Below are 27243 nucleotides of genomic sequence, written 5' to 3'. Positions count from 1 at the left end.
GTGTGTGTGTGTGTGTGTGTGCACACACATGTGCGTGTGCACGTGGGTTTGCACGCAGTGTGTCGCTTGCATGCACATACAAGCCGTGGCAAAGCAGCTTGCAGGTTTGGGGGGGGGGGAGGGGGTGAGGAACAGCGGGTGGGTGTGCAAGGGACTAGGTTGCAAGGGGCTGGGTGTGCACAGGGCTGGTGTGCAGCAGGGCTGCGGCTGTGGGTGTGCGCCGGCCCCAGGGGTGTGACGGGAGGCCCGTGGGAGCCGCGCGGCTCTCACCACCGTGGGTGTTGCCTGACGCACCCTCTGCTGCGGGGGCCGGGCTGGCGGGCCTGGGGGGCACCCGGTCCAACCCGCCGGCACCCGCTGGCCCTGCATGGGTGGGGGCCTCGCTGCCCCTCCGAGGGTGCCCGGCTGGCGGCGGGGCCCCCGCCGGCCCCAGCCCTCTCCCGTCAGCACCGCAGCAGGCGCAGGGGCTGTCGCAGGTCAGGGTCACCCCGTGGTGCTCTGAGCTTTAGGACTGAAGGCAAATATTTGCCCCAGGCCGGCGGCTGAGGCCCGGCGGGGTGTGTGCTGTGCGCACCGGGCCGTGGGCTGCACCCTGGGGGGGCTGGGGAGGGGGCACCCCCTCTGCCTGGGCAGCTGCTGCTGTGCGTGTCCCGGGGGGGGCATGGTTCCTCCTTGGGGGGCTGAAATACAGTTGGGGTGCAAGGGGAGCGTGCACTGCTTGTATGCACGCTCATCTCTGCGTGTGCCTCCGTGCACACCCCCCCTCCCTGTGCATGTCCCCCTCCCATGCATGCACTCGCACCCTGTGTGCACCCACCCCTGCAAGCACCCCGCCGTGTGCACCCCCTGTGTGTGCACACTCACACGTGTGAGGCCGCACATGCACATGGGCGCCCGCCCGCCGGTGACACCCATCTCCCCCCCAGCAGGCACCACACCAAAGCGGCGACGCTGGTGCTGCTGCATTGCCTCATACTGGGAGGACTGGGACGAGCGCGGCCGCGCCAGCGTGGGCCTGGCCCTGCAGGGCGGGGAGCGGGGACGCGGGACGGGGCGGGGGGGGCGGCGAGGAGGCGTCGGGCAGGACAGGGCGCGGGGCTGCGATGAGCACCTGGACATCGGCTCCCGCCTGGCCTCACCCACCCGCCCCCCCCCCCAGGACCCTCCCACATCCCCCGTTATCACCAGCATCTGCCGGCCCCAGGCGCGGTGATGTCACCCGGCGGCAGCGCGATGCGGCGCCCGTGTCCCAGCTTGCCTCCTGCCGCGCTGCAGACACCTCCCGTGGGTGCCTGTGGTGCAGTGAGGCTGGCTGAGCCGGGCTGTGCCGTGCCGTGCCACACCGTGCTGTGCCATGCTGCACTGTGCCGTGCTGTGCCGTGCTGTGCTGTGCCGTGCCATGCTGTGCCGTGCCATGCTGCACTGTGCCGTGCTGTGCTGTGCCGTGCCATGCTGTGCCGTGCCATGCCGTGCCGTGCCATGCTGCACTGTGCTGTGCCGTGCCGTGCCATGCTGCACTGTGCCGTGCCGTGCTGTGCCGTGCCGTGCTGTGCCGTGCCATGCTGCGCCGTGCCATGCTGCACTGTGCCGTGCTGTGCCGTGCCGTGCTGTGCCGTGCCATGCTGCACTGTGCCATGCTGCACTGTGCCATGCTGTGCCGTGCCATGCTGCACTGTGCCGTGCTGTGCCGTGCCGTGCTGTGCCGTGCCATGCTGCACTGTGCCATGCTGCACTGTGCCATGCTGTGCCGTGCCATGCTGCACTGTGCCGTGCTGTGCTGTGCCGTGCTGTGCTGTGCCGTGCCATGCCGTGCCGTGCCATGCTGCACTGTGCCGTGCCATGCTGTGCCATTCGCTACAGTGCCATACCATGCTGTGCCATACTGCCCTGTGCCATGCAATGCTGTGCCGTGCCACGCAGCACCATGCCATGCTGTGCCATACTGCACTGTGCCACACCGTGCTGTGCCGTACTGTGCTGTGCCACACCATGCCGTGCTGTACCGCGCTGTGCAGCACTGTGCCGCACTGTGCCTGCGCTGTGCTTCAGGGCCAGGCCTGTCCCACACCCATCCCACACCCCGTGCCACCAGCCCAGCGGTACCCTCAGCTCCCCCAGGTCCCCCAGACCCAGTGAGCTGGGACAAGGCCACGGGGAGGGGGCCAGAAGGAGGAACCCCCCCCCTCCTGGTCCAGAGGCGTGTGGGACCCCAGGGGCTGCCAGGAATGCAGCTGCTTGCACATGCACGGGTGCTGCTGCCGTGCACAGCTGCCTGCTGCATCCCCTGCGCACACGCGTGTGCATGCGAAGAGGCAGGCGTGAGCGTGCACACGTGCGTGTGTCCCCGCGCGTGCCCGGCCGGGCAGGGATTGCCTTAAAAGGCCTCCGCCATTTGCTCGGCACGGCGAGCGGCTCCTCTTCCCCTTGCCAAATTTGGCGCGAGTGGCGCGGGCCGGGGGTGTCGGGGGGGGGGCAGCCCAGGGCTCGCGCTACCCGAAATGACGTCAAAGCCGGGCGCTGGCAGCGGGCCGCCCGGTGCGGCACAAGCCACCGCAGGAACCGGAGCCACTTCCTCACCCGGCCTCGGCTTCCTCCGCAGCTCGGCCCCGGGGCGCCGGCTGCCCCAGGGGGGGCTCTGGGGCCCAGTGAGCCCCCCCCCCCGGCCCCCTGGGTGTTCCTGCAGGGAGAAGGCACCGGCCCCAGCTGGGAAATGCCATCCGCAGGGTGCTGGGGGCCCCGTGGGGCTCTGGATTGCTCCATCCCCTGGCTTCCTCCCCCAGCTCCCTGGGGTGTGGGGATGCAGCTGGATGGGGATTGGGGGGGGGGGGGGGGGAGAGGTTCAGGGTGCAGGGGATGCAACTGGATGGGGACGTGGGTGCCATGGCCTGAGGGGACTCCCACCCCCTCCCCAAATATCAGCCCCACAGGTCAGCCCCCGCTTCCCCAGGGTCAGGCTTTGCCCATGCACCCAGCGGTGCCCCCGCTTTGCCCCCTGGTGCTGGGGACCTTGGAGTGCCCCCACACCGGGTGCAGAGGCACGGGGGGGGGGGTGTGGCAGGGAGCAGCGCAGCTTCACCCCGCAGCCCCCCAGGGTGGGCTTGCATCGGTGCTGAGGAAAGACGCACAACGGGGCCGCTCCTGCCCACGGTGTCCCCAGCTGCGACACCGCAGCCACCGCTGCCTGGAGCCGTGCCAGCCGCGCTGCCCTGAGACCTGCTGTCCGTCCACGGCCCCACAGGGCACCGGGGCGCATGCGGGTGCTCAGCTCACACCCGTCTGTGGGACCGCAGCGGCGCTCGCCACCCCCGGCTTCCTGCCCGCTACCCGGAACGGAGCCGCCGGCCCCGCGCCCCAGCACTTTCCACCCGGGGACCCGAAGGGCCTCTCCCTGCGGGAGCCAGCAGCGGGGCCAGGGGAAGCCGTGGCAGGACCGGAGCTGACGCGCAACCCCAGGGCCTTCCCCTCCCCGTCACCTTCCCCGGGGCGGGGGAAAGCCGCGGGGAAACGAAGCTGCTGCAGGTGGGGAAACTGAGGCACGGCCACGCCGGGCCCTAGGGATGGAAGCCGGGCGGCGGGGCCGAGGCTCGGCGGCTGCGGGTTCGCGGCCGCCCCGCCGCCGTGACGCAGGAGGGCCGCGAGCCGGGCTGGTGGAACCGGCCGGGTTCCTGGGGCACCGGCCCAGCACGTCGGCGGGACGGGGCAGCGCGCGAGCGGGTTCGCCCAGTTGGGTGAGCGCCGCAGAGCCCCGGGGTCCGGCGTGCCGCCAGCGCTAGGAACGCCGGCCCCGACACGTCCCCATGGCAAGGGGGGCGTGCAGCGTGGGGACCCCACCACGACGGCCGCGCCGAACCCGTTCCCCCTTCCCAGGAGGAAGGCGGGGAGCCGCTGCTTCCCCCCCCCCCCATGCTTTTGGGTTTCCCTTCCTCCTGCAGGGCATGGTCGTGCATGCAAGTGCAAAACTTGGCATGGCTGTGCACATGCGTGTGCACCACATACATGAGCTGGTGTAGGTGTGCAATGTGCTGTTGCACACTGATGCAGGGCACACATGGCCATGGAAGGAGGGAGCTGCAGGGGGCTGCACACAGGCAGGGCCCCAAACACATAAAGGACGCCAGGAGGACACGGGAACCCCCCAGCCCCAACAGCAAGAGCAGGCGCGGTTGCATCCAGACTGCCCAAATTTATTTCAAAAATAAAAAATAAAATATTAAAGACCGAAAGCCTCGCTCTCCCCCCCACCCCCCCTCCCCGAAACACACAAAAAAGACTTTTACAGACAAAAAACACATCACATGGGTTCTCTATTTGCACAGATCTCCTGACGAAAAAATCAAAGTCGGACAAGAAAAAGGATTTCTCTACGGCCTATGCAAGACTATGTCAGTATTGGCTCAGTCGGGTAATTAATGTCTATAAATATTAGCCCCACGGCTTGCAGACAGCCATGACCAAGTACTGGGTTTGTTTATTCATTATTTTTTTTTTTTAACTCTTCTTTTTTTCCTCCTTTAAGTTAAAAAAAAAATCCAACCAACCAACAGGCGGGTGGGAAAGAGCCCAGCGACTCGGCCGTTGGTCTCCGCCGCGGAGGGAAGGCGCCATTTCTTCTCCCTCCGAAAAATAAAAATAATAAAAAAAACACCCCAAAACAAAGCCCCCCCTACCCTCGCTGCGGCAGCGGGGCCGGTGGTGCCCAGGCACACGCGTGTCCCCCCCGCCGCCCGCGCGGACCGGTAAAGTGCACGCGGGGCCGGGGGGGGGGGGGGGGGCCGGGGAGGGGGGGCCCAGCCCCACAGCCGAGCAATGCTACATATAGAAGGGAAGGAAAACAAACGGCCCCCAGGCTGGTGGGGACCCCCAGCACCTCCGAAAGAGATTTTGTCTCCTCCTGCCTGCGCCGAGGGGGCCGGGCCGCCCCCGCTGCGCCCCTCGTCACAGCCAAAGCAGCAGCTTGGAGCCCCCGGGCAGCACCGGGAGCCAGGCTCCCCCCGGCTGGGGCAGGGGAGGAGGCTGGGGGAGGGGGGGGGGGGGAGGTCCTGCCCCAGACCCTCCCCAAAGCAGGGGGGAGGCTGCCCCAGCTGCCCACCCCCCCTCAGACCCCCCCCCCCCCCCCCCCATTGAAACGGTCTCCCCAGCGCAGCCACGTCCGCAGGAGCCGGCAAATCTAGAGGAGATCTGGCCCACGAAAACAGAAACGAGACCCCCAGGGGGGGGCAGGGGGCACGGGGGCCCCCCCTCCCGGCAGAGTCCGCGGCCCCGGGGCGCCGGCACGGCTCTATGCTACGATGAACTCGGACTTCATGTCCGCCTTGACCTCCGGCTTCCAGACCGAGTCCTCGAAGTCCAGGTCGAGGCTGCCCTCGCTGGAGACGCTGCTGTTGCTGTTGGTGCGGCTGGACTTGCGGTTGGGCAGCCAGTGGTAGGGGGCGCGGGCGTCCCGGCGCGCCTTCCTGCGCAGCCGCTTCTGCTGCATCAGCAGCTGCAGCCGCTCCACCTTGCAGCGCGTCGCCCGGTTCTCCGTCTGCCGCAAGCGGTCGCCTGCAAGGGCGAAGGGGGGGCACGGTGTCACCAAGGGTCGCGCTCGCAGCGCACGGTGCCCGCGGCGAACCGAAATCGGTCCGGGGGGGGGGGCGGCGCAGGGCGTGGGACCCCATCCCTTTCCCTCCAGGAGGAAAAAGGGAACCCACTCGGTGGCAAACGTGGCTGGGGGAGCGCCGAAGCCCCAGCCACAACCGCAGGGGCCGGGGCTCAGGACGCAGCGGCTCTGCTGTGCCTCCTGCCTCAGTTTCCTCAGCACGGGGACGTGGCTGAACCATCAGCACCAAACCTCATCACCCCAACAGCCCCGCACGAACGCGGCGGGTAAAAACCCCCAGCTGATGCCACCTCCAAGCAGGGCGCATCCCAGCGGTCCCCAGCGCTGCCTGGTTGGGGCAACTGGGACCCGAGCTGGTCCCTGGGGATGGGGACAGAGCCCAGGCAGCGGGGCAGCCCCGCGCACAGAACAAAACTGAGGGTTTTGGCATCGCCTGCTGGAGCACGGGTGGAAAAACACACCAGATATGGGGGGGGGTTGGAGATGGAGCAGGGACACGCAGGTAGCCCTGGTGCAAGTGCCACCAGGGTGGGGACACGGGCTGCCCCCACATCCCCTACCCACGGCACCTTGCTGGGAATTCCACCGCCCCAAAAGGTGCCCCGGGGCTGGGGGTGGCTCTGGCCACATGGGGTGAGCCCAGCCTGGCTTATCAAGCAGCAAGGGGGGGGGGGGGGGGGGCACAGGTTCCCCCCCACCAACGCACCCCACCAAGAGGTGCAGGTGGCCCTGGGAAGCCCCGGGGTGGCGGTGGCACAGCGGGGCCCCGGCCACGTCACCGAGGGCTGGGATCAGGCACGGAGCCACCCCCAGCTGGGGAACCTGCCCCCCCCGCCCCCCCCCAGGACCAGGAGAGAAGGAAGAGAAAAAAGCAAGGGGAGAGCAAGGACCCCCCCCGGTTTCAGTTCTTTTCTCTACGCAAATCGTGGGGGGGGGGGGGGCAGGGTGTGCGCCTTTGGGCACCTTCCGGCCTCGGGGCGTGCAGGTGTGCACTCTGCGAGCACTGGGGGGGGCTGCGGGAGCCAGCCTGACTGTCCCCTCCCCCCGGGGAAACCCGCCCTCGCCTCCCTCACGGCATGCTGTGACCAAGGGGGTGGGAGCTGTCATTGTCACCCCCCCCCCCCCCAAAGCACCACCCACACGGGGACAAGGACAGGGACACAGCAGCCGCCGGTGCCTGGGGTTGCAAAAAAAGCAGCACCAAGAAGGGGGCAACGGGGAGGGAGGTGCTGGGGGGGGGGGGGGGGCAGCACAAGGTGCGGGGGCGCTGCCTCGGTGTCCCCACCTTGGGACGTGTCCCCACAGCTGTCCCCAGGGCTGGGACGGATCTGGGGCAGCGCTGCAGTGGCAGCTGCTGGGAGAGGAGGAAGAGGAAGAAGGAAAAAACCCCAGGGGAGGAGAGGAGGTGGCGCAGAGCCCCGAGCCTGCAGGCAGGAGGCTGCTCCCTTGGGACAGGCGACAATCTTGGCCCCCTGGCACCGTGTCCCCAAATCTTGAGCACCCGGGGGCCTCCGCAGGGATCCCCCAAGGCCAGGGGTGCAGGATGGGGCACCTGTCCGCCCCCCAGGGGAGGGTACCCCCAGAAAACGTCCCCTAATTACTACAGCTCATCACCCAAAGCGCTGCGGGAAGTTAACCCTTTGTGGAAAAATGGGGGGGGGGGGGAGGAGAGTGGGGCCAGCTCCGGGCTCTGCAGGGACCCCCCCAGCCAGGAACCCGGACGGGATGGGATGGGTCTGAGCACGGACCCCAAATCCCCGGCGCGTCCCCATGCTCACCGCTGGGCTTGCACATCCGGATCTGGCTTTGGCACTGGACGACGGGGTGCAGGGGCGGGGAGGCCACGGCCGCCGGCAGCGGCTCTGAGGTAGTTTTGGTGGCGAGGTCCGGGGACGAGGGGGGCGAGGAGGAGGAGGAGGAGGAGAACTGCGTCTGGCAGCGGAGCTGCGCCAGGGACTGGGGCATGCCCTGGTAGTGTCGCGTGGCGCTGAGGAGGTCGTTCAGGATCTGCAGGATGGTGCCGATGTCCCGCCGCGGCCGCCCGCTGCTGTCCTGGCAGTTGGGGTGCAAAGTGCCTGCGGGGGGAGGCAGAAAGGACATGAGGACCCCCTCCCATGGGAACCCGCAGCCCCCTGCCGCCCCCAGCGCTGCCCAACACATACCGGAGAAGGTCCCTGAGAAGACCCCAGGCGCGTGGTTGACGAAGCTCTCGATGACGGCCCCGGGTTTGCGGGAGCGGGCGCTCGGGGCAGGGCTGCTGCCGGGGGGGGAGCCGCTGCGCGTGCTGCAGTCCACCTGCACGTGGGAAGAGACGTGGCATCAGCCTCCGGAGGCACGCAGGACCACGCATCGCCCCGACCCCAGCCCCTCTGCCCCCCCAAAACAGCCAGGACACCCCCCCCCTGCGGCACGGAGCAGGGCCAGCAGCCACCACCAGGGCTTGGCCAGTGGGTAACAAGCAGCACCCAGCTTTGCTCCCCTACCCCAGAGATATGAACCCTGGCACCCCCCCAACACACAGTAGCAGCCTGACCTGCCCCCCCCCCCAAAACACAACCCATGGCAGCCCCCCATCCTGACCCACCTCTGAGCAGGAGGACACCACGCTGCTGTTCACCGTCTGCGTGCTGGCCCCGTGCGACCGGAACATCCCAGCGGTGACGGGAGCGGGGTGGGGGGCGTTACAGTACACGGGGGGGGCTGGCGTGGCGGGCGTGGGGCTGGGGGCCGGGCTCTGCTGGCACGCAGGCACCACGGGGATGCGGGCGAAGCCGGAGCCGGCGCCGCCGTGCAGCGTCCGGCAGTGGGGGCTGGCGGCGGCCCCCGCCTCGCCGCGGCTGGCGATGACGTGCCGGTGCTGGAGCTGCCCGCTGCTCTGCTGGGCCGCCAGCTGGAGCTGCACGAACATCATATGGTCGCCCACGCGCAGGGCCAGGGTGAGCGGGGAGCGTCCCGACAAGAAGTCGTTGACCTGGGGAGGAGAGGAGAAGGAGCGCCGTCAGCACCGGCAGGAGCGCCGCGTGCGGCCAGCCCGGGCACCCCGTCCCCTCCCCGCAGCAATCCCCAGGGACACGCGGGGCCGGGCTGGTCGGGAGGCGAAGGGGCGACCCCTTCCCGTGCCAGGCTGGCAGGAAGGCGAGCGCGGCCGCGTCCCCGCGCGACCCCAGCCCGGTGCCAGCTCCCTCAGCTGACAGCGCCGGGTTATTTTCCTTCCCCCGTCCTCCCCCCGCCCTTTATCTCCCAGCACAAAGCCGCCGTGCCCGCCCTCCGCGGCACCGATCCCGCTGCAGCGCCGCTGCTGCCGCCAGCGCCGCCGGGCAGGGACGGGGCCGCGGCTGCCGCCCACCCCGGGAGCCGGTGGCGCAGCTGCAGCACCCCCACCCTGCCCACCCCCGGGGGGGGGGGGGCACAGGGGGGGCTGCTTTGCCACAAGGACGGGGAGGGGGCAGGTGAGGACATGCCGGGTCCTCGCTGCGCTCATTGCCACGGCTTCGGGCTAGCAGGCAGGGGATGGCAGCCTCCCCGCTATCCCCCCCCCCCCCCCCCCCCCCCCCCCAAAAAAAGCCCAAGCCCGGGGGGGGGGGCAGGCCCGGCTGCAGGCTTAGCCCCTGCCCACCCCAGAGGCCCCCGCCGCAGGCAGGTGATGGAGCAGCTGCAGCACGGAGCTGAGACAAGAGCAGGGCCTGACCCTGCCCAGATCACAGCGCTGGAGGAAGGGGGGGGGGGGCGGGGGCAATCCCCACCACCTGCTGCCCCCCCTCCAACTCAGCCCCCCAGGAGGCATAAGTCACCTGAGACTGGAGCCACAGAGAAACAGGGGCACCCCTCCAGCACTGCTCAGCACTCCCCCAGCACCCCGGGGAGGATGAAAGGGCTGTGCCCCCCCCCTCCCCGTGCTTTCATGAGCATTGCTGGGGGGGGAGGGGGGGTGTCACACCTCTCACCCCCGCCACGCGGCGGGCTGAAGGGCGCGGGCTCACACCCAGGCTGGCCGTGGGCAGGACACGGGGTCACAGCTCACGGGGATGACGCCGCCACCGCCCCCTGGCTTCCCCAGCCCATCACGTGCGGTGCCGTGCCCGGCTCCCGGCAGACATCACCCACCCACCCCACCCCCCACCCCCCCCCGGCAGCGTCACCCACGGCACGGGGGGACCCCAGGAGCCGTGCTCCGACCCCCCCCCCCCCCCCCACGACCCCCAGCTGAGGGCTGGCGCCTCAGGCAGAGCGCGGCCCCCAGCACCCTGCGCCGGCCCCGTCCCGGCTCCCCCGCGCCCCGCTGGCGCGGAGGCCGCTTCTGAGAAGCCGTGGGAAAAGCAGCTTTAAAAATACCAGCAGCAAAGCCCCGAGCATGTCAGGCGGAGGCTGCAGAGGAAGAGGTGGGCGTGAAGGAGACACTGCAGCTCTGGACACGGAGGTTACGGGGCGAGGGGGCGGGAGAGGACGGCGCTTGTGCACGGGGACAGGCTCGGGCACACGTGTGCGCGCACGGCACCTGGCCCTGGGAAAGGGGCCCCATTGCAGACACCCCCCCCCCCACCAGCCCCACAGCCCCCGGATCCCCTCCTATTGGGGTTCAGGATGGAGCACGCAGGACCGGCAGCTCCGACCCCCTGAACGTGGCGTGCTGCCCCATCCATCGGCCACCGCTGCCTCTGCTCGGCCACCGAAGCCTCCCCAGCCCCATGGTGGCCCCCGGGGAGCGGGGTCAGCTCACAGCCCTCCTGTGAGCAAGGGGCACACAGAGCCCCTCCTTCCGATCCCCAGCATCACCGCTGCCCTCATTCTGTCCCGTCCCTGTCCCCGTCCCCCCCCCCCCCCCCCCCGAGCACAGCGAGGGCTCGCTCAGCCCGTGGGGAGCCCCGCGCGCCTCCTGGGGGCCCCCTGACGTCAGCGGGCGCCCGAGGCGGCCTCGCGGCTCCATCTGACTCACACCTGCCTCGGCGCCCTGCCTGACCCCTCGCCGGCGCTGGGAGAAACCAGAGAGCCCCAAACCCACGCCGAGCCCAGCGCCGGGCGCTTCCCGCAGCACCCACAATAACCCCTTCCTCCCCGGGCGGCGGTGGGGGTCCCGCCACCCCACAATCCATCCCCCCCCCCCCCCCCCCCCCCCCCCCAAGCAGGGCGGCTGGGAGCAGCAGGAGCACAGCTCTGGGGCTCCCAGCACCCGCCCCCACGCCGCTGCCACCCCCCCCGGCAAAACCAGGCCGCTCCAATGCAAACACGTCCCACCCAGCCGCCTGCTCGGCCGCCCACGGCCGGCCGGGGAGGACCCTGTCCCTCCCAACCCGCTCCGCCACAGGGGCTGGGAGCGGGGACAGCCCTGCCGGGAGGGGGGCTGGGGGCAGCCGGTCCCCAAGCGCCACCGCCCGGGGGTCCCCCGGGACCCCGCCACGTCCCCGCAGGGGAACCGGCTGCGTTGTGCCGGGCTCTGGGCCCGCAGGGATGGGGCAAGTGTCTCCCGGCCGCTTCTGAGAAATGCCGATGACTCAGAGAACGCCGCATTCCCGCCTCGCTCCAACGCCTGGCCCCGCATAACCCCGGCCCCCAGCCCCAAACCACCCCCCTCATTGGGCACGCAGGGGCACCGGGAGCTGCCCCCCACCCGGAGGAGCCGTGCTGTCCCCTGTCACCACCTCTCCCAGGCAGGGATGCCCAGCACCCCCCAGACATGCAGGCAAGCTGCGCTGCCGTGCTCCCTGGCAGCTCCATAAGGGAAAGGCCAGCCCAGACCAAGAAAAAGCCGGGGGGAGGGAGCAGGAAATAAGCCCCCCCAGCCCCTGCAGGCTTTCAGGCGAGCTCTCCAGCCGGGCGCAGCTGCAGCCGACAGCTGGGACCCCGCCGCCTGCTCCTGCGCTCGCCCCACCGCTGCTTGGGGTTTTTTCCATGCCAAGCAGGGCAGAGGGCCAGAGCCCCTCGGCCACCGTTGAGAAATCGCATTCCTCCGGCCACAGCCCCCGGCAGGGCAGGATGCATCCCCGCCCCCCCACGGTCCCCAGCACGGCCACACTGGGACAGGGACAGGGCTGCGGGGACGAGAGCCGCCTGCCCGCACCGGGGCTGCGGGCACAGCTCCCCTGGAAAGCGGGGGCAGCCGCCCCCCCCACGTCCTTCCAGGAAGGCCCCGCAGCGCCCGGCGTCACCTCCTGCCCGGCCACCACTTCCCGATGGCACCTGGGCAGGGGGTGACAGCGCCCGGCCCCCCGCCACCCCCAGAGGAAGTCGGCGCAGTGCTCCCTGCGCTGCCGGAGGATGCGTGACGCAGGCAGCGCCGAGCAAAGCATGAATGAGAGGAGTGGTTTCCTGCCCCCCCCCCCCTCCGCCCCCCAGGTGCTGGCGGTTCCTCCTGCGCAGCCCCGGCTTCCTGAATCACCGACCCTGGAGGAACCTGCAGCAGGCAGGGAGGCGCAGAGCTGCTTCCCCCCGCCCGACGGGAGCCGTGCTGGGTGGTACGAGGCCAGGAGCAGCGCTGCCCCCCTCCCCCCCCCCCCAGGGGCAAGGGGCACCCTGAGCCCCCCCTGCTCCAGGCACCTCCCTGGGGTGCTGCACAGCCCTGCCATAGACCACCGCACCCCAATGCTGGCACCCACACCGGGCCCCCCACCCAAAAAACAGCTCCAAGGTGAGGGGGGGGGAAAAAAGGAGCCAACCCCTGCTGCAGAACCCCATGTCCAAGCTCATTCAACCCACTCAGGGTTAAAAGCAGCCGCCGAAAGTCAAGGTCACCCCGGGCAGCCAAGGGCACCATGGGTCACCAAAGGTCCTCCCGGCAGGGGTGTCCCGGGGGGGGGGGGGGGGGAGGAGGGGAGGTACAACCATGCCCCAGCCGAGCCCCCTGTGCTCAGCCCCCTCCTCCAAATCCAGCGAGGCAGGCTTAAAAAAAAAAAAAAAAAGGCTTTTAAAAACAAGCTGCGGCGCTGGCCGGAAGGGAAGGAAGGAGCTGAGCAGCAATAATAAAGGGGCTGAAAACAAAGGAGCGGGGCCTGCGCGGCTGGGGGTAAATTCCACCTTCGCGGCAGGCAGGCGGCTGCGCGCGCACCCGCGGCGGCTCCCCCGGCCCTGGGAACGCTTCCTCCCCCAGGCCCCCCCCCCCCCCCGCCCCCCCCACCACCCCGCCGCCTCCCGCGCTCGAGGCCACCCCAGCCAAGAAACTTCGCAGCTCTCCCAAACGCGGCCTCCGCCAGCGCCACCCCCGTGCCCCCTCCTCAGCGCCCCGGCACAAGGCCGCCACCGCGCCGGGGCTCAGCACCACAATGCCAGGGTGCAAGCATTTTTTTTTTTCCTTCCCCTTTTCTCCGCCCCCCCCCGCAAGGACGGGTCCAAGGGGATGGGGAAAGCGCTCCGGGAGGGGAAGCCGAGCTCTACAGCTCGCGGTGGGGGGGCTCAGCCCCGCGCCCCCCGGCCAGGCTCGCCGCCGACCTGCTGCGTGACCTTGGGTGAGTCACGTCACCTCCCAGCCTCTGCCCTCCCGGCCCTGTGGTGTTTGGGCTGCGAGCGGCAGCGTGGGACCTCCCCGCCCGGGTGCTGGGCACGATGACGGAGCCAGCCCCGGGCACCACCCTCAGCACCCCCACCCCTGCCGGGGGCGCAGCCGGAGCGAGGCACCCGCTCGGGGAGGGGAAGAAGAGCGAGGCCGCGGCCGGCCCTCCCCCCCCCGAGCGCCCCGCAGAGCCCTTTGTCTCCCGCAGCCGGCAGCCAGCCTCTCACCTGAGTTTCAGTCAAGCTTTCCAGGGCTTGCATCACCGACTGCTCTGGCCTGGACGCCTGGGACTGGTGGGGGGAGGAAAGGAAAAAAAAAGAAAAAAAAGAGAGGGGGTTATTAACATTACAAACGCAGAGAAGGAGGGGGCGGCTGTGCGGCAGGAGGGAGGGCTGACATGTCACTTCCACTATTTCTACACCAGCCCTGAGAAAGCCCTGAAATATTAAACCCGGCACCCAGCCCAGCCTCCCCCAGGGCTGGGGCAGCAGAGCCGGGGGCTGCCAGCACCTCCTCGCCCGGGGCTTTAACAATACATGGGCACGAGTGGGAGCAAAGGGGGGGGGGGGGGGGGGGACAACGCGAGGCCGCTTACCATCAGGCCGGCCTCCACGGTGGGCACCAGCGTCAGCTTGCTTCCTTCCACGACCCCCAGGTCCTGCAGCTTCCCGGAGCTGAGGCGGCTGCGGGGGGAGAGCGGCCGGGTGGGTGCCACAGGCAAGGGCAGTGCAGCCCCGCAGGCAGCAGATAGCACGGGGGGGGGGCGGGGGGGGGCACAGCAGCCCCAATCCCTGCTGATCCCGGGGACTGAGCCCCCTCCGGCACCCCCACCCCGAGCGCTCCCAGCACCCGTCTGCCTCCCCCATGCACCCTGGGTGCAGCCGGGGCCCCCCCATGCACGCAAGGTGCTGGGACCCCCCCTTCCCTGCAGGGTGCAGGCGGTGGCTGGCCGGGGGGGGGCTCAGCAGACAGGAGCACGTCGGGCTCCCCCCGGCACCCCCTTCAAGTTGCTCGGGGCCGGTTGCAGGCAGGGGGGGGCGCAGAGCCCCCGAGCCGTCGGCTCCACGCCGGAGGCGGCCGCGGGGGGAGCGCTGCCGCCCGCCCCCCCCCCCCCCCCCCAACCTTTGTCAGACAAAGGACTCCCCCTCCCCTCGCCCCCCAGCAACCGCCCCCGGGCTGGGGGGGGCCGGGGCCGCGCCGCCGCCGAAGTTGAGCCCAGAACAAAGGGCAGGGCCCGGCCCCGGCCCCCGAGGGGGCACGACCGGGAGGCTCCCCCCGCCCCGCTCCCCCCCCAGGGCCCCCTCGGCGCGGGGCCGAGCCGGGGGCGAGGGGACGCCCCCGCGGCCGGGGGATGGGGCCGGGCCGAGCCGAGCCGTGCCGAGCCCTACCTCTCTTTGTGCAGCAGAGCCAGCCGCTCCTTCGGCACCTTGAGGCGCTGGGACAGGCGCCGCTTCAGCCCCTCCACCGTCTCCTCGGCGGGCACGGCGAGCTCATAGCGGGTGCCGGTGGTGGTGTTGATGCACAGGTTCATGGGGGGCTCGCCGGGGAGCCCCTCGCAGGCGGCAGCCCCGCGGCTGCAGCTCCTGGCGCCGGGCTGCGGGTCCATCCGCCGACCTGCGGGGGCAGCGGTGCTCGGTGCCGGCGGCGGACAAAGGAGGGCCGGGGCCGCTCCGCCGAGAGCCGCGGGGGCTCCGGTTCCGCTCCGGGTGCTCGGGGCCCGACCGGAGCCTCGCGGGCAGGGAACCGGGGGAGGAGGGGGGGGGGGGGGGGGCGCGGGGACCCTCCCGGGACCGAAATAATCAAAAATTAAATAATAAAAAAAAAAAAAAATAAAAGCGGATCCCCGGGGCCTGCTCGGTGCCTCCGCAGCTGCCCGCCCGCTCGGGCCGGGGCCGGGGCCGGGCCCGGGGCTCGGAGGCGCTGGGGCTGTGCCCGCGGCCGGACCCGAACCGGCAGCGCCGCCGCCGCGCGGAGCCGTGGAAGCGGCGGGCGGGGGGCGGGGGCGGCGCAAAGTAGCAGAGGCCCCGGGGCGGGGCCTCGCCCTCATTCACTCCGGCTCCGCCGGCGGCCGCGGCCAATGGGAGCTCGCCCAGCGCCCGGCCGCCCGCGGTCGCGGCCAATGGCGGCCGAGCTCCGGCTCCCCACGTGGCCCGGCGGGAGGGCGGCCCCGGCCGGATTCCTCCCGCCCACGCGGCCGCGCGGCCCCGCCCCCCGCCGCCCCCCGCGCGCCCTCGCGCCTCGCGGCCATTCATAAGCCCGGGGCCGCACAACAAAGGGCCCGGCGCGGCCCCGCCACCGGCACCGCCACCGGGCCGGGAGGGGGGACAACGGCCCCGCCGGGGCAGGCTCCGGCAGAAGGGCCCGGGGGCGGAGGGATTGGAGCGGGACGCGGCGGAGCGGCGACCGCCAGCGTGCGGGGGGAACCGGGGGGATTCGGCACCGGGGGAGGGGCCGGGCGGGACCCGGAGCCCCCGGGGACACCGAGGCGGAAAGGGCGGGGGGGGGGCCGCGCACAGTCACCCGCTCCCGGTCACGCCCGCCCGGTCACACGCACCCGCCCGGTCACCCTCCCGGTGACGCCGTTAGGGCCGAGGGGATCTGCCCCGGCGGGGCTGGGCCCCCCACGGCACGGTCCCGCTGCGCCCCCCCCGGTGCAGGGAGCCCCGGCCCCGGCAGCGCGGGGGGAGCCGGCCCGGGGGGGCGCGGGGGGGCTATGAGTCAGCAAAGCGCGGGCGCCCTCTGCCGGCCCCGCCGCGCCTCCAACGCCCCGGGGGGGCCCGCAGCGGGGGGGGGCCCGGCCGGGACACCGGGAGCCCGGCCCCGCTGTGCCCCGGGGCCGCTGCCCGCCCGCCCGCCCCGAGCGACCCTGGCCCGGCGGCTCCGCGCCCCCCGGTACGCCGGGGCTGGAGGCGAGGGGCCGCTCCCCGGCCGGGAGGGGGCAGATCGGGACACCCCCTCCCCGGGCAGCCCGAGTTCGGGTCACCGGCCGCTGTGCCCGGGCGCCGGAGGCAAACCGCGAGTCGGTGAGGGCACCGACGGCTGGGCTGGGGGGGGGGGGGGGGTGTCCCCGGACACCCGGAGCGGGGGGGCTCCGCCGCGTCCCCCCACCCAGAACGGCCGCTCCCGGGCAAGCGCCCCCCCAGCCCCCGGCACGGAGCCGCTCAACGGAAACCGACCGAGCACCAGCTCCCCCCCCCCCCCCAGCCCCCAAACCCAGCCCGGCCCCGACGGCCGGGGCCCCCCCCGACGGCTCGGCCCGCCCCACCCCACTCACCGTGCCCGGAGCGCGGCCCCGCGGTTCCCCGGCGCGGCTGGAGCTCGGCTGCCTCCGGCGGGGGGGGGTAAGAAAGAAGCGTCCCGGGGAGGGCCGGTGGCGGAGGGCTCGGGCCCCGCTGCGCTTCCCCCTGCGAGCGCTGGAGCCGGCCCGAGCGCAGCCCTGACGCGGAGCTGCCGGGGAGGTGCCCCAAGTTTTATCCCGCACCGCCCGGGGTGGAGCCTGCGGGGGGGGGCAGGGACCGGCCTGGCCCCGGCACCGGTCCCGGCCTCGGCACGGCCGCACCTGCTCCCGGGGAGGGTCCCGGCGGCGCCCCCCCCGCCGCTGCCGGGAGCTGCCCTCGGGGGCCCGGCGGCGCCCCCCCCCCCAGCTCCCGCCCCTGGGGGCCCGGCTCTACCCCCCGAGGGGGGGCCCGGTGCTGCCCCCGGTGCTCCCGGGCCGGGTGCTCGGCGCTGCCCCCGGTGCCGCTGCAGCCCCGCCTGCGGGGGGGGCCCCGCCTCCCGCGGGCGCTGGGGAGGGGGCGGCCCCGGGACCGGCCGGGGTGCGGAGCGACCCCCGGGGGGAGGTCCGGGGGGGATGCGGGGGGTGCTCGGGGCCGCCGGGGCCGGGGCTCGGCCCGCAGTGCCCTGGGGAGCGGAGCTGGGGGTGATGCCGACCCCCGGGCTGCAGCACGAAGCCGGAATCCCCCGGGACCGGGGGTCGGGGCAGGTGGCCCCCCCCGGTGGGACAAGGCCCGGGACGCTGCGTGACCCCGGGTGGCTGCGGCGGGCCGCTCGCTCGCAGACAATGCCCTGGCACCCGCGGGGAGACACAAAGCTGGGAGAGCTGGCGGCCGCCCCGCAGCACCCAGGGGGCTCCGCAGCCCCGGCCCCCCAGGCAGCAGCGGGGGGAACCCCGGGGGGAGCCCCCAGATGCTGCGGCCGTTCAGCTCCCGCACGCTCCCGTCCCGCGTTGCTCCCGGAGCCGTGGTGGGCCAGGAGCGAGGCCCCTCGGTGCGCGCGGAGCCGAGCGGGGCCGCAAGGGAAGGCGGCCGGGAACCTTTGTGGCGCAGCCCTGCGGCCCCCCGGCTGCCAGCCCCGGCCCCCGCGGGCTCTCGGGGGGGAGATGAGCTCAGGCGGCTCCAGCTCCGGCTCCCTCCATTGTTGTCCCTGGGAGAGGGGCCGAGGCAGGGCCTCGCCATTGTTCTCCCCGGGAGCGGCGGCGCCCCGGGCCCACGCTGCCGCCCCTCCTGGGGTCACGGCGCAGCTTGCTGCGTGGGCAAGGCCCCCGGGGGGCACGGGGAGAGGGGGCCCCCTGCCACGGCTGGGCCTCGTGCTCCACGAGGGGCTGCGGTGGGGACAAGGCTTCACCCCGGAGCCACCTCCTTGGGAGTGGGGCCTCGCCGCCAGCCCCTGCCCCATGGGGCTGCAGGGGGGACACAGGGACGTCGTGGCCATGGGGAGGCTGCTGCAGCGCTTGCTGAGAGCTTGGCCCATGGGGTCCGTCGGGGAATCACCCCTGTGCCCCCAGGGCAGGGCTTCACCCACCAGCTCCCCGCTGCCGCCCTCCGGCACGGCTCCGGCTCCTGCCCCAGGGTTTGCCGCCTGCCCGGCAGCCCGGTGACTCGGAGCCGGTGCTGCAGGGAGCACGTGGCACGGCTTCGAGTATGGGTGCAGCTATCCTGAGCCTCCAGAGACAAAAGCTGGGAGATCCCAGGATTCCCAGCAGCCCAGATTTTGTGTGTTTAGTTTATTGTGTTGCCCTGGGAATAAATCGTTAAAGATTACCGTCAGACTCGGGTATAATTGCTGTGCGGCATCAGAGGCTCCTGTCGTCTCCAGAGGGAGCGTTCCCCAAACCCCGCATGGCTGAGCAGCTTGGGGAGAGACGATCTGACGAGCAAATACCTACACAAATCCCGCTGCAGGCCACACGCAGCTCCTGCAATCCGCTTAGCTAACCTGGGCCCCGCGGATTAGTCCCCGCAGCGGCTCGCGGCCACGGAGCAGGCGGCTCACACCACGCAGGGCAGTGCGGCCACCAGGGCTGGGGGACCCGGGGTCCCATGGGGACACTTCCAGCGGGGACCTGGCCGCCGTGCACGGCCCTGCTGGATGGGCCAACGCAGGGCAGGGTGCGGTGACGACTTCTCCACGTCCCTCGGTGCTGCTGAGCCTCCCCTGCTTTTAGCTGGGAGCCCTGACCCTTTTGGGGCTGGTTCTTGGAAGTCCTGTCCCTCGAAGGAAGGGAATTCCCAGGCCTCCTTCTTTGGGGAAATCCCCCACCAGCCCCGGGCAGTAGCTTTCCTCTCTCTTTTATTTTTCCTCTCTCTCTCTCTCTCTCTCTTTTTTTTTTTTCTTTTGGACTGAATTCCTGTCTGATTTTGCAGCTTTGGCAAACGGGGAATTTATTGCAAGTCTCTGCATTCCCCTCGCAGGCGCGGGGTCATGGGATTAGGGCAGAGCTGCAGCCTCGCTGAGGCAGAGAAAGGGGAGGAAAGGGGGAAGGAGGGAAGCAGGGAGCTCCTTGCTCCTCGCTCCTCGCTCCTCACTCCTGCGGTTGCAGAACAAAGCAGGACTCGAGGTTGGACGGGGACCCTTTTCCTCCACGCCTTCAGGGAGCTCCCAGCGCGGAGCAGGGCCCTTCCCGCGGGGCCAGTGCAGGGTGCGTGGTGCTGAGCTCCCGGCAGCGAGTGGGAGCGTTCCCACGGGCGCAGGGCCAGCGGCAGGGCTCGCGCGGACACACCCCGGCAGGAGGGTGCAGCCGAACCGCTTCACCCCTGCCCGCCCGGTCCCGCCGGGGGGGCGGCGTGGGGCTGCCAGCTGGGGGTCCCGCTTCCCCCTCCCGGCCCCCCGAGCCCCTCGGGGCCGAGCGGCTCAGCCTTAGTCACGGCACTGAGCGTGACTCAGGGTACCCCGTGTGCTCAGGTGAGCCACCGCTGTGAGTAAGGAGCTGCAATCCCCACCCTCCTGGTGCTGAAGGAGCCCCCCCCACGGATGGAGCCCCCCCCACCCATTCGGGCTGGGGGCTGCCCCAGGGCGGGCGGCTCGGGGCGGGTGGCGGGGTGTCCTTGGGCAGGACAACGGTGCTGTGTCGGTGACGCTGGTGGGGCTGTAAACACCCAGGCGTGTCCTTAGAAACACACAATCGGCTCCGTGTGCTTCCCGGCTTTCGGGGACGTGTCCTGGTGGCCCTTGGCAGCGCGTCCACGCATCGCCGCCTGGGGACACCTTGGCAGCCGGCCCCGGTGGCCCAGCCTGGCCTCACGGCCGGGCCCCATCTCTGGGGCACCCCACAGCCCTGTGGGGCCCCGGTGCCCGGTGAGCTGAGGCCGGGCGAGCCCTGAGGTGAAGTCACCAAAAGGGGGTGACTCGGGCAGCACCCGCTGCGGGGTGCAGGAGCCCGGAGCCGCCCGTGGGCAGCGGTGACCCCAGCGCGGCGGGGGGCTGCTCGCCCGCTGCTGGACCCCGGCTGCCGAGCTCGTGAGCCACAGCCACGTGGCCTGGCCCCGGCCCCGGGAAGGATGGCGAATCCCTCTGGATATAGCAGCACGCCGAGCCCAGGTGCGGGGCCATACTTGGCCGTGCCGCGGCCCCGCTGCCGGTGCTGAGGGCAGGACTATTCTGGGCGCCCTGAGCTCACGGCCCCCTCCGGGACGCTGCGCTCCCCGTCCCCGCTGACGCAGGGCGAGCAGCTCCCTGCCAGCCCTGGCGCGCTGCCGGTCCCGTGGCCGGCACCACCCCCTTGGCCCGGGCTGGGATTTGATTCCTTCCCCTCGCCGGCCGCAGCACGCGGGCTTGGCCCGGGTGCAGCCTGGCTCCTCTCGGGGCCAGGCACGGGCGGCCAGCTGGCCCCAGCGCCAGCACCGCAGGGCCGGGACATGTCCCCGCCTCGCCCCCCGCCCGCAGCCAGCCCAGCGCTGCGTGGGGCAGGCAGGGGGAAAACCCGAAGCCCCCCGAAATGTGGGCACGGGGTGGGAAGGGGGTCCTGGGTGAGGGACCCCTGCCCGGTACAGCTGAGAGCGCCGTGGAGCCCCAGCACCCCCTGGTCCCTGGAAAGCCCCTCGCCGGCCTCCGCAGCGCCCAGGCTGGATGCGGCCCCGTCTGTGCTCAGCACCGCGCGGTGGTTTCTCAGACACCGCGACATTTGTTGGTCTGCTTTAAATCACCGGCTCCAGGAGTCAGATGACAACTCAGCCTGTTGTTGTTGTTGTTATTATTATTATTATCATTATTATTATTACAAATGCTTGAGCAAGTTGCCAGCCCAGGGGAGGGGAAGGACCTGGGATTTCGGCAGCCTCCTTGGCTGCGCGCTGAACCTGGCTCCTCGGCTGACCCGGGCTCCTAAATCAGAGGGAAATGCAACCCCCTCCGCCCAGCCCTCAGCTCCAGCTCGGGCGTTTTGTGGTCCAGCCCGGGCAAGAGAGAAGCTGAGCAAGCTCCGGCCACGAGCCAGCACCGCCCGCGCTGCACCGCGCCTCCGCCGCCGTCCCGGGGCTGCTCCCCAACACCCCTCGCCCAGGGGCTCCCCCAAATCCCCCCAGCCTGCCCCTGCCCTTGCCTCGCCCCGGCTGAGCCCAGGGTGACGGGCACAGGGGTGCCCTGGGGGCATCGAGCGGGGTCGCCTCGGGCAGGGCTTCCGTAAGGCACCACCGCCGGCCCTGCTGCGCCATCCTGCTCCTGCCCCACAGCCCGCCCCCCCCTGGGACTACCCATCCCATAATGCCCCGTGCCACCCCACAGTGGGTGGGGTCAGCGGGTTCCCACAGTGCATTGTGGGGGGTGTAGTCTGCTGCCCCACTTCGGGGCGCAGCATTGGGGCGCAGCATCCCCTGCGCCCATCCCTCAGCCCCACACCTCCTGCCCCATGGCCGGGGGGGGGGCTCAGTGTGGCTGCCTGGGGGGTGTCCGGCTGGAGGGGGCGCACCGCCAGGCGGTGAGTGTACCCCCAGGGCTCGACCCACGGGTGTCTGCCCCGTCTTGCCTGCACGGAGGGTGGGGACAGGGCTGGCACCCAGCTGGGGTCCTGCAGAGCCCAAGCCTGTGCCAAGGGCCGGGGGTGATGCCGGTGTGGGGTCCTGAGGGGGGGCGTGGGGCAGCCCTGGAGGGGGTCGTGGGTTGGCGCGTCCCACGGGTGCCCCGACGCGCTGACACGCGGGCGCACACTCAGCACGGCGGCATCCCCACCCCTCGCGCCTGCCCACTGCTCCACTTGGAGCCGCATCAGGAATGCAGGGACCTCACCCGCGCGGGGGGCACGGTGCCAGCCCCGGGGCCGCAGGCACCCCGTCCTCCCTGCTGCTGCCTCGGGGGGGCCGGGGCTGCTCCCGAAGGGATAGGGGCCCTGCGGGGTGTCCAGCCACCCCATGCACCACGGGTTCTGGCACAGAGTGGGGTGCAGGAGGGCGCAGACACGAGCACCCGTGAAGGCTCCCCAGCACCATCCCTGCCCTCTGCCAGGGCCGGCACCCACCAAAACTGCAAGACCGGGAGGAGGAAAACAAGCCCCGAGGGCGGGTGGTGCCACAGGAAACCCCAGCCCAGCGGGGCTGAGGACGGGAGGAGGCGCTTCCTCCCAGCCTCGTCTCTGCACGCGCGTGTGCACCCGCTCTGCAGCGCCTCGCAGCACGCTGCACTTGTGCATGCACACGCACGTGCTTGCTGCATGCACAGACACTGGCACGCACTCCTGGGTGTGTGCTCATGTCCATGCACGCTTGCCCAGGTCCCCTTCACGCTCAACCTGCTGCTGCACCCCCCGGCCTGGCCGGACGCTGGCTCACGCCGCTCACACACATCCCGTCACGGGCACACGCACCCCCTCGCTTCCCGGCTGGGCCGCGCTCTCCCCCCGGCCGCGGTTCCTGTTTATGGTGATGGAGCCGCCTGCACGGCCCCCCCTGCACCAGGGGGGCTGGCCGGGGTGGGGGGCACCGCCGTGTCCCACTGCATGGCCCCGGTGCTGCCCCTGCGCCCTGTGCCGGGTCCGGGGTCCTGGTGCCACTTGGGGCGGTGGAGCTCGTTCCTGGCCGGTGGCCACGTGGGGTTGCGCGCTCCCCCCCACGGATGTGGGGCCACGGCTTTATTCTGGGAAGAGCGGCAGGAAATCCTGGTGGGAATGAGAGCTGGGCCCCGTGTGTCACCGGCGCTGTCACCACAAAGGAGCTGCTGGGCACGGTGCGCCGGGAGGTCCCCGCAGCCGGGAGCTCCCCGAGCATCACCCGTCCCGGCTCCGTCCTTCCGCGGGACCTGCCCCGTCTGCCTGCAACGGGACGGTGCTGTGCCCATTTCCCAGCTCGGGGGAATCGAGGCCAAGGGGGAAGTGACGTGTACAGGGTCGGGGTGAGTCAGTGGGAGCCAAGAATAGATGGAGGAATCCAGCCCTGGGCCGGACCCACTGCGCCGCATTCCCCAGCACGGAGCCGCGCTGCAGGGAGACGGGCTCAGCTCATCTCTGCTACCTGTGGGGAAACTGAGGCAGCGGTGGGGGAAGTGACTCACTCCACACCGTGGCCTGCTAAACACCCTGCTCTGATTAGATAATGGGCGGAAGGATCAGAGAGAGCCCAACAACCCCTAATTAAACCTTTGTCTCCCCATAGCGCCTTCAGCTCCCAACGGAGACCTTGTCCACGCTGCCCGGCGCGGGGGCAGCCCTGCCCCGAAACGCCGCTCACACCCACCGCGCACGCTGCAGCGCGTGGGCAGGAGCACGCCCCAACACCCCATGAACCCGCGAAGGCAGAGGCTGTCCCGGCCATAAACGGGGCCGGACCTGAGCCCCCCCTGCTCACAGAACCCGGAGCCAAGCGCTTCTCCCCCTCCTCGGCGCACGTGGATGCTGAGAGCACCCATGGGGCACCGAGAGCCCCCTCGGGTGTGCACGGATCGTGGGAATCCGGCATCCACAGCCCCCGGCCGGGCTGGGGGGGGTGGTGGGCAGGAAACGAGCTCCCCAATCGCTTGGGCAGCGGTGGCGAAAGAGGCACACGGGGCGGAGGAGCTCGAGCTGCTCGCAGTGAGCACTGGGCAGAAGGTGCCGTGCCACGGCTCTCCCTGCTCGCCTGCTGCCTTTTGCTCTTTTCTTTCCCCTCTGCCCTGTGCACAGTGCAACGAGTGCCCAGAACTCGGCCCCGTGGGGTATTTACTGCAGCGAGATTCAAACCAAGGCCGAGATAGGCCTCCAGATAAGGCCAACATCTTGGGGAGGCCGGCGGCTCCCGGGCAGCCCTCCCGCTCCTGGGGCCGGGGTCAGGCAGGCAGAAGGTCTCTGCAGGCGGCTGAGTTCGGGTCGGACCGGCTGCACCGGCCCTGCTGCCACCCGGGCTGGAAAAGCCCCCCCGGGGAAGGGAAGGCCGGTCCTGGTCCCGCTCCCCCCCCCCAGCACAGCCCTGGAGGTCGCCCGTGGGTGCTCCCCACACGGGTGCTGCTGGCAGGGCCAGCCTGTGGGGCCCCAGTGACGTGGGGCGCTCTGCAGGATTAGGTTTTGAGGGGAAATGCGATACGGCAGCGATAGGTTAGGCTGCAGGAGATTAGATCATCTGTGGTTTTGGGAGCACCAGCAGAGCGGGGTTCTGCTCTAACCTCTGCAGCGCCCGCCCCGCAGAGCCCATCGTCGCCGATCAGCCAAAAGCGCAGCGGCGTCGATCCCGCTCCCCCTGGCACCGGGAGAGGCTCGGGAGCCCGCGTGCACGCGGGGCATGCTCAGGAAAACAAGAACCAAATAAAAGCAAAAGAGAAACTTGAGAGCAGCGCAGGGGACCTCTGTGGAGCGGAGACCAAGCACTGCGTCTCGTCTTTGGCTGCTCCTGACGGCCTTCAGAGCAAAAAGCCTCAGCTTAGGGTTGTAACTGAGGTGAATTGCCAAGGGAAGGTGCTGCTGCTGCAGCCCCCGGCCCAGCTCCCCTCCTCTCCCTCCAGCCACAGCCCTTGGCCAGTGCCGAGATGTGCACAGAAAGTTTCGAGCCCCCCTCGGAGCCCCAGGAACCAGGAACCAGGCTGCGGCGTGGGGCACGGCATCGCTGGGTGGCAAACGGAGCCTGGGCACCGCGGCTCACCGGGGTCACGGCCCCTCTCCCCGCACCACGGAGCTGCCCCAGTCCCCACGGCCCCCGGGTGCAGGGTGCTCGTGCTCCTTGTGCTCCGTGCCGGGACCCTGCGCCCCTGGGGTGCCCACAACAGCTCGGGATGCTGCGGGTGCTGCAGCCGGCCGGGGCTCGCCACCGGGTCGGGGCCCATCTGCCTCGGCAGGATGTTGGGCCGGACGGGGGACACAATGCGGGGAAGCGGCGAGGGGCGAGCAGGGACAGGGACATCCCACGGCAGCGCACGGCCTCGCTCCCGGCACACGCGAAAACCTCAGCAGAGCCCGGCCGGGGGCGAGCGCGGTGCCAGCAGCGGCCGTGCCCCGGCGGGCGCAGCGTGGCTGGAGGCATCCCCGTGCCCCGCATCCCTGCGCCGGGTGCTCCTGCACCTGCCTGGCCCGGGGGGGACCGGCCTGCAGCAGCCTGTCCGCGGGGAGCCGGGACGCGAAGGAGCTGGTCGGGGCGGCAGCGGGGTCCGCTCAGCCCACACAGGTGTGGCCGCGCCGGCGGCAGGCGGCGAAGCTCCGCGCCCGGCTGGCCCCGTCTTGCTGGGTGGCAGCAGCCTCCCTCCCCGCGCTCTCCTCCCCGGGGCAGGCACACCCTGTCATTACGCCCCACAGCAGCTGCCGGCGCTGCCCGGGAAGGGAGGGGGCGGCGGGGCCAGGGCAGAGCCGGCCCGGTGGGGACAGGGATGGGGACGGGAGGATGGGGAGCCCTCGCCCCCAGAGGTGCAGGGAGAGGGCACGGCCTCACCTGCCCGGGCAGGAGGGCGGTGGGGACCCGCGTCCCCTCCCCGCCGGGGCGCCCCATGGCCTCGCGGCCCCGCGGTGGCCTTGGCACGAGGGGGGAAGCAGCCGGGGTCACGCCGAGCAGCTGCCAGGGACGTGCCCGCGGGGCCGCGGGCGCACAATGCCCCCATTGAGGTCCCGCGGGGGGGGGGCGCCCAAGGTGGCGGTGGCAGAAGGGACTCCAGTGTCACGCCAGGCCTCAATCCCGGCTATTTATACCCGGCCGGGGGGCGGCCGCTCCTGCACACAGGCGGCCTTTGAGGCAGCGGGGATGAAAGCGCGGCGCGGGGGCATTCCTGAGGGCAGCCTCCCCGGCTCCCCCCGGCTTCCCTTCCCCACCCCGGGCCCCAGCCGGCGCCAGCCCCGCCAGGAAGAGCCCCACCGGCGCAGGCAGCTGCGGCCGCTTCCTCCCCGCGGCCCGGCGAGGAGCGGGGGGCTCAGGGCCGGAGGTGAGGGCGGCCTCGTGGTGGAGCAGGCAGTGGGGAGGCCGCGGGGACACCGGCTCCGTGCTCGCCCCGCTCGGCAGTGCTGGGTGCCAGGACCTTGGTGGTGCTGGGTGCCGAGACCTCGGTGGTGCTGGGTGCCGGGACCTCAGCGGGCTGCAGCCTGGAGCTCCTCGGGAGCCTCCCAGCTTTACCAAGGGCGAAGTCCCGGCACATCAAAGGCTGGCAGGGGCAGCAGGAGCCAGGGCAGGAGCCTTTGGTCCCCACCGGTGCCCAGCTCCCGCCACCCGGCCCTTGTGGCCCACATCGGGGTCCTGGCTGTGCACACCTGGGTCCGGCCGTGCCCCCCCCCGTGGCACAGCACCCGGCCCGTCACTGCGGCAACCGCCACCAGCTCCGGGTGTATTTTCTTAACCGGGGCCGCCGTGGGAACCTGGCCGGGCGCCACCTCATTCCGCTCGGGCTTTCTGGGCCGCCTTTGTAGCCGGCGTCGAGCCCAGCTGGCAGCCGCTTCCTCCCGGCCTCCCCCTGCCCCGCGTGGGTCACGGCCCCGGGCAGGGGGTGGCAGAGCCGGGGGGGGCTTTGCCAGGACCCCCACCACGGGGGCGCGTGCCCCAGCCGAGCCGGTGGCCCCCGTGCACCCCGCAGCGCTGGGCTGGCTCCGGTGAAGCCAAGCGCCAGCGGCCGCCAAAGCTGCCCCGAGCGAGGGCTGCGCCCGCGGCCCCCGGGATCCCCGAGCCCTGCCAAGGCACCTGGGAGCCCGGGGGGGGACGCGCCGCCCCCGCTGCCCCGCTCCCGGCCCTGTAGCTCCCTGGGGCGAAGCTCCCCGTGCCTGGCGGGGGCACCCACAGCACCCCGAGGTGCTCTGGGGGAAGAGCGAGACTCCTGCGCCCCGTCCAGGCTTTCCCCACCAGTGCCTCGGTTTCCCCTGGGGAGTACCCGCCCCGGGCCAAGGGTTTGCTGCGCTCGCCAGCGCGGCGCTGCGAGGCTGCTGGACCGCGAGCCGCGGGGCAGGCACCGGGACAAGCAGCGTCCTGCCGGCTGCAGCGCCCGCCCTCCGCAGCACCCGCCGGCGCTCGCGCCCTCGCCCACATTTCGGGGTGAAGCTGGCGGGGAGATGGGCGGGGGCTCCCCATGGCTCCACTGCCATCTGCCGGCACAGCGCCCCGGGATGGGGCTGGGGGGCTGCTTTCGGCCCCTCGCAGCAGGGATTTTTCCCCCCTACGCTCCCACCGCCGGGACAGGGCAGCGCGCGTGGGAGGCGTGCGGAAGAGGAGCGTTTTCCAGTGCTGGAAACCGAGAGGAAAAAGGCTGCAGGACGGAACGGCTGCGGCAGCGCGGGTTAATCATTACAGCAGCGCTCCCCCCGGAGAAGGAAGTGCGAGGATACGGCCTTCGAGCCACCCAAGGGCGACGTGGCCCAAGGACGCAGCTGGGCTCACGCTGGCAGAGCCTCTGCTGACCTTCCCACGCTGGGGCGCCCATGGCCACGACCTTGGCGGGGGCACAAAGCCCTGGCAGGGGCAGGTGGGTGCTGCTGGCCCCGAGGGGGGCCCAGCTCCGTGCTCAGCACCCCTTCCCCCGGCAGGATCAG

At 71.6% G+C, this 27243-nt stretch overlaps 1 protein-coding gene across 2 annotated transcripts; it reads right to left on the bottom strand.

The window, feature by feature from the left end:
- Positions 1 to 4287: 4287 nt before the first annotated feature.
- Positions 4288 to 16577, bottom strand: MIDN (midnolin). 2 transcript variants are annotated; one of them, XM_040537687.1, is made up of 8 exons: positions 16354 to 16577; positions 14468 to 14693; positions 13675 to 13762; positions 13307 to 13369; positions 8184 to 8570; positions 7762 to 7894; positions 7378 to 7674; positions 4288 to 5541 (listed from the first exon to the last, which is right to left on the bottom strand). In XM_040537687.1, the coding sequence occupies exons 2-8, from the start codon at positions 14683 to 14685 to the stop codon at positions 5279 to 5281; spliced, it is 1449 nt and encodes a 482-aa protein (XP_040393621.1). In that variant the 5' UTR covers positions 14686 to 14693; positions 16354 to 16577; the 3' UTR covers positions 4288 to 5278. The 2 variants fall into 2 exon arrangements, with proteins under 2 accessions (XP_040393621.1, XP_040393620.1); XM_040537686.1 differs by lacking the exon at positions 16354 to 16577 and having other exon boundaries at positions 14468 to 14938.
- Between the last annotated feature and the right edge of the window lie 10666 nt (positions 16578 to 27243).

Source organism: Cygnus olor, chromosome 26 (assembly GCF_009769625.2).
Source record: "Cygnus olor isolate bCygOlo1 chromosome 26, bCygOlo1.pri.v2, whole genome shotgun sequence".
Lineage (NCBI taxonomy): Eukaryota > Metazoa > Chordata > Aves > Anseriformes > Anatidae > Cygnus > Cygnus olor.
The sequence above is the reverse complement of the archived record's forward strand: the minus strand, read 5'-3'. Positions and strand labels throughout refer to the sequence as shown.

Bases quoted from the DNA above. Each gene is read 5' to 3' on its own strand.
- MIDN (XM_040537687.1), bottom strand. From the start codon at position 14,685: ATGGACCCGCAGCCCGGCGCCAGGAGCTGCAGCCGCGGGGCTGCCGCC. The intron at 8,571-13,306 runs GTGAGAGGCTGG...TCTCCTCCCCAG, and splicing joins AAAGCTTGACTGAAACTCAG to GTCAACGACTTCTTGTCGGG. The intron at 5,542-7,377 runs GTGAGCATGGGG...TCGCCCTTGCAG, and splicing joins CCGGATGTGCAAGCCCAGCG to GCGACCGCTTGCGGCAGACG.